Genomic DNA, 11,891 nt, shown 5'->3' with positions numbered 1-11,891 from the left:
GCTAATTGGGAACCTAGTTTTCGCCGCAATTTTAGATTAAAACTTTAAAAAATTAAATATAATCAGTTTAAACTATTATTTTTGTCTTTAAAATGTTGTAATATGATCTAAATACTTTCACATAGTAACATTTTATTATGTTCTTCTATTCAAATCATCTTGAAAAAAACTTTCAAGGGTTTTTGTGTTTTCAGTCGTGGTAGCGATTCTCTTGGAATTGCCCATATGTATGCATATTTTTTTGTAGATCTCCTAAGGACTATTTATATTTTAAATTTCAACTCATTCGGATCATATTTGGATTTTTTATATTTTTAAAAAAATGTGAGACCCGATATGAAGTGTAATTTTGCTAATTAAGCGTTAATGGCTTTATTTATAACTTTTGTATTTTTGGTGACCCCCATTAAAATTTTACGGCAAAAAATTTCGTAGAATATTTTAATCTTTAAATGTCCTTTTTGAAAGAACTTTTTTCGGTTTTCACGAAAAAGGGGTCAAATTGATCCTTAAAGAGAGGAGATAGGGGGTTAAGATCTTCCACAAAAATTATCCCCATAATATAACTCTGATAATAAGAATTCTCTCAGATATTAACTTACAACATTTTTTTCAGTTAGTATAATCATTATACTATAATGCTACCTTCGATCAAAAAATTAAAACTTTGACGCACTGTAAAAAAAATTCAGACCAGCTGGACTATAAGTTTATTCTACAAAACTGATCTACTCAACATGCCCTTTCAGAATCGCTAGTCTGTTCTAAAAATGCTGTTGTACAGTGTATTTAACCAACCAAATTATGTTCAGAACACCCACAAAGTATATATATTCTGGATCGTTATAGATAGCGACATCGATATCGCCATTTCCGTTTGTATGTTAAAATCAACTTTCCGTAGTCCCCAAATAACTTACAAACATGATTGATACATCAATATATCTGGAATTCTTCCGGCAACCTCGATTTTTGGACTATTTTTTATCTATGTATATCTGGATTACTAAGTCAAAGTCAATTACAACGATGTATATAAGGGAAATCGGGAAAAATATTTTTTACCCCGATTTTTTTTTCACAAAAAAAAATTTTTTCTCATAAATTTTAAAAAAAATTCGAAAAAAAATTTTTAATTTTTTTTATCTATAAATATTTAAAATTTTTCATATTAACTTTTTATTTCATCTTACCTTAACTTCCTTAAAAAATACAATTTCTTTTTTAATATTTATTATTTTAGCTTTATTTCACAATTGGTTCTTTTTTTATTTAAATTAAAAATAAAAAAAAATCGATTTTACTAAATGTTTAAAATAAAGAAAATATATAATTTTATGTAAACAATGAATATGCAATGGAAAGTGCTGCATAAATAGATTTTTTAAAGAAACAAAAATAATACTTTATAAAAATACAAGGGATAATATTTAAGGATGTAAAAATTGTGGTGTACAACTTTGGCTGAAAATCCACAAGACAAGTGTAAAATTGAAATCAATAATAATAATTTGTAAACCGATTTCATTTTACAATTAGAATTACAAATACAATATACTAACATTTATTTATTTTAACACAATATGCCATATTTTTTAAATTATTTCTGATTTTTGATGTTGATAATGAGATGATAATGATTACTAGTGATGGTGATGACGCCACCAATTGGAGCTGCGGGCTGTGACATAATTTTTCAAGCCATCAGGTTGTGCCGACTGTGATGTTAGCTGTATGGGAGGAAAAAGATGGGGACCATTGGATGCTTCATAGGTTAAACCATTTTGTTGATTGTAAACAAAGGTTTTAGGAACATCAACCTTTTGACTGGCATATGATGGCAGATAACTGGGAGAGGGATGAGCAACGTGTTGTATAATTGTGCCGTGTATGGGTTTTTGGGGCAATGGTGTTAGATAGTGTTTGTTATAAATGGGATTCTGTTTGGGTGTGGATACAGCATTGGAAGGACCATATACAGCACTACGTTGATCGCAGACTGTACCTTCGATAAGAGTACTAAGGGGAGCTGTAAATATACGGAAGTTGACATCATTGTAGTCTAGCTCGGCTAACAGGAAGACAGGCATACGATCGGACAGCACCCAAACATGTTTATTTTCATCAATTATAACATCAGCAGGGAACACCAAACCCACATCGTCGCGATCTACAATGCCATGGAATTGAGGTGAATAGGGCATGGATGAATGCCAGCAGCCAACAGCATTTTGATCGATTAAATTAAACAATTCAATGCCATCATCGCTCATGACATGAGAAGTGGTATGAGCATTAGGACCACGTTCATCTAAGGCAATGAAATCATGGAAACTGTCTTCTACTCTCGTTTCATCTCTAAGAATACGTGTGGATACGGCAAATTGTCTATGACTAGCCAAAGGACTAAAGTACATGGTACGGAAACCATCTGATCGTAAGGGAGACAAAGCCATGCCAAAGATACCCTCTTCACCCCATTGGAAATTCAAACCAGCAATATTGTAATCACCTCTCAAGGGATCGGGGAAGAAGAAGGAGTGAGCTGAGAAGCGCCATGATTTGTTTTGTTCCCACGAGTACGAGATCAAACCATAACCCAATTCATCGGAGAAATAGGCAAATGCATCATCACAAGATTTTCCAATATCTACAGCAATGTTGGCAATAAACGAATTGGCATTTGTATCATCGGTTTTCAACTCATAGCGACGTATACGTGTATTTGTTTGCAAATCAAATACATTGACAGCATAGGGACAAGGATTGGTGGTGGTATTACCAATGCCCACAGTACCAGTATCCAAAACCCAGAGACGACCACATTCATCGGCCTGGATACGATATGCTGTCGTTATACTATTGGCACAATCACCAGCTGTATTACTGCGCCAATCGGGGTACGGTATTAAGGCAGGAGAACCGGTAACACTGTGATCCATATTGATGTAAGTCAATGTGGCTGGTATACCTGTAAATACATAAAAAAACAAATAAATAAATTTCAAATGAAAAGCGAAAAGTGATTGTTGTATTAAATTAAGTTTGGCACTAATTGGAAATTGTGAAAAACCTAACTAAATGCACAAACTTACTAACTGCATTCACTGGTTATATGCCTATGGATACATGCACATAAATTTGTAAATATACCCTGCTGACTTACTACAACAAACTATAAAAATTGATAAATTGTCACTCATTTTAAAAGCAGCATATAATTTTAAATTATTGTACTGTATGTACTGCAAACATAAAAACATTTCATTTTTATTGTCTGCACAAATTATTTCTTCACTGCATAAATCTTATTGTGACAACATTTTTACGTCTTAACAGTTGTAATTGCTGCAGTTATGTAATCTAACATTTTAATAGTTTAAGTTACATACATTATGTAATAAACACTTTAACATTACACTTTCTTGCTTAATATAATTTGTTTAACATAAGATTTTTACATGATTAACAGATATTTTAGAAAGACCGAAACAATTGTATGTAAATATTTTGTATAGCATATCTTTAGGATCAGAGTATAATAGTTGTACATATTAGTTATACAAACGAATAGATGCTACAGGGATGGAAATTCAGTAATATTTTAATATAATAAAATTTCCACGATATACACCTGTATTAAGGACGGGTTGTTAATTGAATATGGATTTAAAATTCAGCTGACTTTTCTGCAAAAATAATATTCGAGGAAATGAAATTGTTTTCGAAATGATGAGAACTTGATGTCATAAGCAGAATCTCCACAACATTTGATGACATATGCAATTTGTAAAATATTTATGTATTAAATATCCGCGATTTACACTCTGAAGAAATGGATCATGAACTACCTGAGTAAAACCCAGTTGTTCGTCTTATTTGGAATACACATACTCTACGAATTTACTGTCACTTCTATCTCTCAAAGCTACTTCAAACACCAGATGATAAGAACTTGATGTCCTAAGTAGACTCTTCAAAATATTTGATGAATGGCTAATGTAGATCCAAGATTTTTCCGTGAGAGCTGCCCTAACACAGTTTTTCATTTGAACAAAGAAAGAAGGGCTAGAATAGAACACTTACGTTCGTCAGCCTATTCACTGTATCGCAAAAAGGCTTGAGAGGAAGGATTTCAAAACGTTTGCATCCAGCAGGATTCATATTAAAGCAGGGAAATTGGGTAACATACGAATTGAAGCCGAGCTTGAACGCTATAAAATAAAATCTATTTTGCACCGAATCATTACTTGCGATAAAAAATGGATCCATTACAACAAAGTTTTTTTCTTTGAAAATGTCGAATTTTTTACCAACAAAGCGTCATATGCGGGAAGTTTTGCTTTACTTCCTTAATGTGAAAAAAGTACCGCTAAAGCACACCGAAGCTTTTGGTGAATGTGTTTAATGGGTTTCAACGTACGTGAGATGGTTTGTGCTGTTCAGATGTGGTGATTTTGACACGGAAGCTAAAGATCGTTAAGGAAGCAAAAGATACTCCATGAAGATTATTGTCAAACTCAACAAGAGCTTGCAAAATCAAAATGATCTACTCAAGCAGCAATATAAAAACTTTTGCAAACAGCAGGATTCATCCAATGCAGGGAAATTGGTAACCATACCAATTGTAGCTGAAAGACCTTGAAAGGTCTTGATTCCGCCAACCAAATATCTATGGTGCTAGGGTAATTCTCTATATTTGGTGGGAGCTTTTGAAATCTGGCCAGATCATCACAAGGAACCTATACCGAATGCAACTGGTCCGTTTGAAGCGAAAATTATCCAGAATATGCCGCTAGACATGAAAAATCATGCCGCATGATTTCGTTATTAAAAACAAAAATTAATATGAGCTTTAAAACTATTTAACTTTTTAATTGACCATCCCATGTCACTATACATCACATCAATCCACATTTGAAATTCATATAAAATAAACATTTCATGAATTTCCTCCTATGCTCATTCAAAAAAAGTTATCTCCATAAATCTAATTCGTACATTAAAACTATATGTAAATTCCTCAATTACCATTAGAGTAAGATGTAAAAACTAACAACCAAAAACTTACATTTATTTTTTTTTAACACAGTTGGACAATATTATCGCAATGACTGAACACTTGTTTAAACTTGTGAGCAAGTGATGACAAACATTAACCAACAGTAGTCCACTGAACGTCCATTAATACATGACTTGTAAATATAGCAAGTGATCTCTATACCATGTAACAAATAATAATTGAGGCAACTTTGTTATTTAACTCTTATTAAAACAGACATTTTAAATTGTAACAAGAATTCTTGATCTCTCTGTTTCGTTAGTAAACAGTAATGAATTGTAATTGAAAATTTTCTTTTATAAAAAAATTTTCTCCACATTTGGCTATAAACTACAAAATTTGTAGCAAACTTGATTACTATGGCCAATGATGAACAACAACAAGCTACACTTCAAATTGAAAGCAAAAATAAAACATTGGAAATGGTTGAGCAAAATGATGCTAAATGAGATATGCTCCATCGAACCAATAACATGTCCATCCTTTTAAAGACTTTGAATTTTTGTTTTCCTCATTTCATTTTAACTAAAAATAAATTGTAAGCTAAAATAAACAAAAAACATGCACAAAAAATATGTAAAACTAGTTTTTGGAAATTCACACACTTCTCAATGTATTCAGCTTCGAAATCCATGGTTGTTGCGTTTTTTTTTTAATGTTGTGTCGAAATTATCTTGTGTATCGCTGTGTTTGCTAGGTTGGTGGTGGTGATCAAAGATAGTCAAAGGAGTGGACGGAAGTGAAAATAAAAATAAAGAAAATTTTGTTTTGAGATAGATATTAAAAGTGTTTTGAGCCAAATTTAACCCCAAAATGTTGGAAATTAATTACGAATGAAAAATTTTTTTTAAATTTTTTTTAGAATAATGGCATTCGAAGAAGAAATTAAATTTTTTTAAAATAATGAATTCTTATTTTATAAACCTCTTTTCATATTAAACTCACAAATTAATTTACAATAATTTCTTAAATTTTCCAGGAAATCTTTCTTAAACTAGTATGACTTTTTAATTTCAACTTTCCTTATAAGTAAATTTGTTTTTGCTTTATTATATAATTATCACCTATTTTAAATAAGTTTCAAAACTTGTTTATTGCATTACTAAGATACGACTAATATGTAATATTAATTTCCCATATGTTATAAGTTATATTTAAAATGTGTCTATCATTAATTATTTTTAGCACATTTTATATAATTTTATTGAAGGCTGGAAATATTTTTCGCATTCGTGTGGTAAATACAAAAATACCGATCGTTTCAGACACCGTCCGTCTGTCCGCCCGGCTGTTAGTGTAAACTTGAGCGTAAAGTGCTTTAATTTTGCATATATATTATCTTATGTCCAAATACGAAGCCTGGTAAAAATCGGCACATTATTTCAAATAGCCTATATATAGAAATGTCATCCCGACATCCGATTTTATGGGCCATAAATGCTTGATTTACATAAATATCTACACAAGTTTTTCCACAAGTAAGTTTTGTGTACAAATAAGGCACATAATTTACCATAGATCCCATGTAAGTCTCACTTCCGTTGGTATCCAGGAAAAATTCAACATTATAGAAAGAAATCACGCGACCAAATTTCATGGTGATCGATCCATAATTGGTCATAGCTTCCATATAAGGCCAAATTCCGAAAATCCCTTTAGCGAACATAAATCTCTTAAAATGTTGGGACGCAAATAAAATTTAAAAGAAATAGGTTAAATATAGAAATAAATTACACCTTTTTAACTAGATGACGATCGGTAATCACGAAAATAAATTGTTAAATTTTAGCCTATTTACTCAGTGTAGGACATCATATGGTCGGGCTTGACCGCTACACGAAAACACGGGTCGTCGGGTGTCAAAGTACTATGGCGAGATAATGATTCATTCGAGCAGCGCGTACGACCTATTGCTATATAGCAACTTATCACAACTATTTCTTTAGTAGACTTGCTGGTCTTCGCATCGGAATGATTGTGTCGTTATTTTCACTATTTTGATGAATGTAAAGTTTTGGCTCTAGATATCTTGCAAGCGTCGAATTAGGCATGGTATTTTATTAACTTTTCTCAATCAAGCTTTCTCAGAGATCACACTATAAGATTATTGTGTAAGGGATATTATCACCTACTTTATTTCTTATTTTTATAAATTACATTCTACGTCCAACCCTATTTATTCATCTGTACATTAATATAATTATAGCACAATCTTTATCTGCCTTAATGGGTTGTATTAATATTAAGGAAACTCTCTGTAAGCATCCGTATTTATCCACTTGACTAAACGAATTTTTCAACTGTCGAAAGAAGCATTCAACCATTTTTTAAATTGTTTAGAATTTGATCATTTTTTCATCTGATCTTCTTACCAATCACACTTTCTATAACGACAAAAAATGGAATAAAACTCTGATGTATGGTTCGATTCCATGCATATTTTAAAGTTTCTTGACCGCGTTAACTGTTCTATCGATATAACAATGGGATGTGTTCTGCAGAAATTAATATTTCATTTATTATCTCAAAAAAAGTGGTAATGAATCTGAAACTTCTAAACTACTGGTTCGATTGCAAAATGATTCAAAATGATGACAAAAGATTCATAATAAAATTGAATATTTAATCACCGTGTTAGAGTACAAAATGAGATACAGGGTGTCAAAGTTGACCAACGCTGGTTAGGAAAATTTTGTACATCTTCGAACTTGTACAAATGTGGCCAGATGTTAATGAATTCAACTTTGTAATAAAATAAGGGGGAAGGTAAAGAAATCCTACCTATATCGATTTAAGAATTTCTTATTAGCAATTTTTGAAGTCAGTTCTTATCAAATATTTAAAAATATATGTATAAGTTCCTGAACAAAGTTTTTTTATTTCGTATTTTAATTTATTCCTTTTTTGTTTCTTTACAGGTAAGCTGCATTATATTAATCTTTTTAGACTATATGGTAAGTCGATAACAACTCAATATCAATTATGATTCCTTCAGACAATGCCAATACATTTCTTCATATCGATACTAATAATCTTTGTGGAGCTATTAGAATATTTCTATTATTAACATTATTTGGCTACCTTTCAAAATCATATATATGTTAATGGTTGCTTTTGTTAATTTCTACAATATTTACTTGAGAACCCATACATAGCTATTCCCAGATATTCATAAATATGAAAAATACATATATACCTGAGGATTTCAGAATCGACAATCGGAACATAAACACTTTGTTATGTATAATCAACCAAGTAAGAAAGTATGGCCGGTCAAGCCCTACCATATAATACCCTACGCTAAGGAAAAGAACAAAAACATTTTCAATAATTTATATTTTTGAGTGATTTTCGGAAGTGCGATCACCATGAAATTGGGTCGTGTGATTTATGTCTATATGAAAGTTAACTATGTTAAATTTTGTGTGTATACCAACATTTTTAAGCGATTTATGCATGTTAATGTGATTTTCGGAAGCGGGTCTATATGTGAGCTATGACTAATTATGGACCGATCGTAACAAAATTTGGTGACGTGAATTTTGTATATATAAAACTTATTTGGAGCGGAATTTGTGGAGATACATATATAAATTAAATATTTATGACCGATAAAGTCCAATTTCGGAAAGTTATTTGTATGGGGGCTAGGTAAAATAATGGTCCGATTTCTACCAGTTTCAATAGGCTTGGTCCTTAGGCCGAAAAAATAATATGTACCAAATTTGATCGAAATATCTACGAAATGGCGACCTGTACTCTGCGCACAAAGTTTACATGGACAGCCAGCCAGACGTACGGCTGTCCAGACTAATATTTTTGGGCGTTACAAACATCTGCACAAACGTATTATACCCTCCCCATTATGATGGTGAAGGTTACAAAAAGCACCATGATATGAATTTGTTTACATTATTTTGGTTATAAATGGTGATTTTTTACGCTCGATAGAACTTACGAAAGTGTTAACTGTCAAACGAAATATCATGCTGCGCTCACTTTTTGACATTTATGATCATAATACTCTGGCAAATCATCATGAATAGATTAGCGATGAAAAAACACAACCAAATTATTTAAATTTACTTTGAAAATTAGTCATCGATTCGCGCAACTAATATACGACTGTTTTATCTTAAAATTTTGTACAGCGATGAGGCTCATTTTTGGCTTAACGGTTTTGTTAAAAAACAAACTTTAAATTAAATTATAAAATAAATAAGATTTCCTCAAAAAGCCCCAGTGAACGTTAGAGATTTAAAATTGCTTATTTATGTAGTTGTCGTTGCATTTGTACAGTAAACATTTTCATAAAATATGAAATATCCTTGTTTATTTTTCATTTAATGCCACAAATATTTCAAAGCAATTAAACAAGACACTTTACTACAAAGTTTTATTTTTTGCTTTCTTGCAACAACATGTTCGAACATAAATTGTATACTATACATTGGACATAATATATTTTACATTTAATTGGTGATTTCATAACAATAAATGTTTTTCAGCATGATTTTTATTTTCTCCCATATTTCCTTTGAATTAACCGGTTGCTAGATTTAAGTAGGTTTTTGTTAAAAACTTAAGAGTTTTTTAAATTTCTATTGCACTTGTTATTGCAAAACGTTTGATATTTTTAATATTTGCATTAGTTGTAAATTCATGTTATAGATAAATATTTTATGTGAGTAATTAATTAATTAGCGCGATATGGTGAAACATTATGAGACTATTTGAATTTGGGTGGTCACAATTATTATTTAGTTTTTCTCTATCTCACTTTGGAATTAAGCTATCGTGGCGATACAATGTTTCATTAATTGTAACAATTTGTAAAAAATTTTCATCGCGGTTAATTGCTTTCATATTCAGGTTTTTTTAAGTGAGAAATTATTGCAAAATAAAATATTGCATGGTTGAAAATATTTGTATATTGAGATTTATTATATACGTTTGGCTTGTTTGGCTTTAATTTTAGTTGAATATTTTGACACCAGCAGACATTTTAAATAGATTGTATGTTTAGCAAGATTATAAATTATTTGTACATGATAAGCAATTATGTCAATTTAATAATAATTTTTCCAAAGAAAAAAAATTAAGATATTATTATTGTTAAGTCAGTTAACAATATAATTAATTGGATATTTTGTTGCCCATATGTATGAGAACTTGTTGCAGTCTACGTGGCATAGAACCTATCAAGTTTTCTAAAGTAGCCATATAAGCGTTGTATACTGTTATGACTTTCAAAAGATTTTGGCAGAAAGTATCAACCAGAGATCTTCTATTGGACTGAGATCGGATCTTATTGCTGGCTACTTCAGTAGGAAAATGTTTCGTGATTTAAATAAATTATTTGAGAACCTAGCAACGTAGATCGGGGTATTGTCTTGTTGGAACGTCCAATTATCTCCATAAAACTCTCTAGTAAAGTCCACTAAATTGTTCTCCAGTAATTCAGCATATCTTTGTGCGTTCAGTATATTTGGAGCATATATCATTGGGGATCATCAACCGTGGTTTCGTTTGTAGCACGTTTGTCGAGGATGTTATAAATCTCGCCAGTAACGTCTAAATTAATAAATTGTTTGTCAATTATTGTTTAAAATTTTCATCCAAAAATTTGTAGTTACTGGATACTTTGTTTCGTTACATTTACTCTTCGGGATTTTTTAGAAAACTAGAAACTTTATTTCGGTGACGATTTATTTCAGCTGCCTGCAATAAAACTGACATCAATAATCTCATATAACGGGACAATAAATAAAGCCATATAAAAATTAGTGAATATAAGAGAAAAATCTGTATACTCTAATAGTTTTTATTGGGTGTGTGACTTAAAAATGCGGATATTTTTTTTAAAATTTTTAGCTCTTATTTTGAGACATTTGTACAATAAAAATTTATTCAAAGTATTGGGCATTGTTGGCTATGACCTTTACTTTTACAAATAGTCAGACTGGGCACGCTCTAGACTAAACCGGCTGAAGCTAAACTTCCCAACCACTTCATTCTAAATATTTTTTATCAGGTATTGCAACATGTGGACTATTACGGTTTCATGGCTGGCCGCATATTCTCGACATTTTTCGGCTAATTCTCCTTCAAAAGAATCCGCTGTGTTCGGTACAGATTCCCTGTGATAGTTTGGTTAGATTTCAGCAGCTCATAATAGATATCACACTTTTGCACTCACAAATATAGTGAATTACCTTAGCGCCATGGATATTTGGTTTTAGTGTCGATACGGCTGCTTGGCAATGCTTAAACATACAAAGCCGGGTTATCGTAATGAATCCGTCTTTAATCGCAAGTAATGATTCGGTGCGTTTTTTATAGCGTTCAAGCAGCATTTCATACATTTCATGTATTTCAAAGTCTTTCAGCTTCAATTTGTATGGTACGCAATTTTCCTGCAGCTGGGTGAATCCTGCAGGTTGAAAACATTTTGAAATTGCTGATTGAGTAGCTCCCATTGATTTTGCAAGCACTTGTTTAGTTTGACTACAATCTTCAATTCATGGTCTTCAAAAATTTTTGGCTAGTCTGCACAAAAAGAATTAAATTTCTGATTCAATCAAGAAATTCACCCAATCAGACAAAATATTGTTTGAATTAGGACCAATCACAAAATTTGTAAATTCAAACACAAAATTTTGGAAAAATTTAATTGAAAAAAAACAATATTTTTCCAATTAAAAAAATATGATATTGAATAAAAATGTTGTTTGAATTTACACACAATTTCAAACAAATATTTGTTTAAAACAGACAAAAATTTCACTGTTTCTGGTTTTCTGGAATTTCTTAGTTTTACTGATTCAGT

The 11,891-nt window shown here is 31.2% G+C and overlaps 1 protein-coding gene across 1 annotated transcript in view; it reads right to left on the bottom strand.

The window, feature by feature from the left end:
* Positions 1-1,216: 1,216 nt before the first annotated feature.
* y (L-dopachrome tautomerase yellow) overlaps positions 1,217-11,891 on the bottom strand; it is a 29,823-nt gene continuing 19,148 nt past the window's right edge. Inside the window, exon 2 of the mRNA XM_065507390.1 lies at positions 1,217-2,971. Within this exon, the coding sequence (XP_065363462.1) occupies positions 1,644-2,971 (1,328 nt within the window). The 3' untranslated portion in view covers positions 1,217-1,643. The remainder of the gene's footprint in view (positions 2,972-11,891) is intronic.

Source organism: Calliphora vicina, chromosome 4 (assembly GCF_958450345.1).
Source record: "Calliphora vicina chromosome 4, idCalVici1.1, whole genome shotgun sequence".
NCBI lineage: Eukaryota > Metazoa > Arthropoda > Insecta > Diptera > Calliphoridae > Calliphora > Calliphora vicina.
Note: the sequence above shows the minus strand (reverse complement) of the source record. Positions and strands in the feature narration are given on the sequence as shown.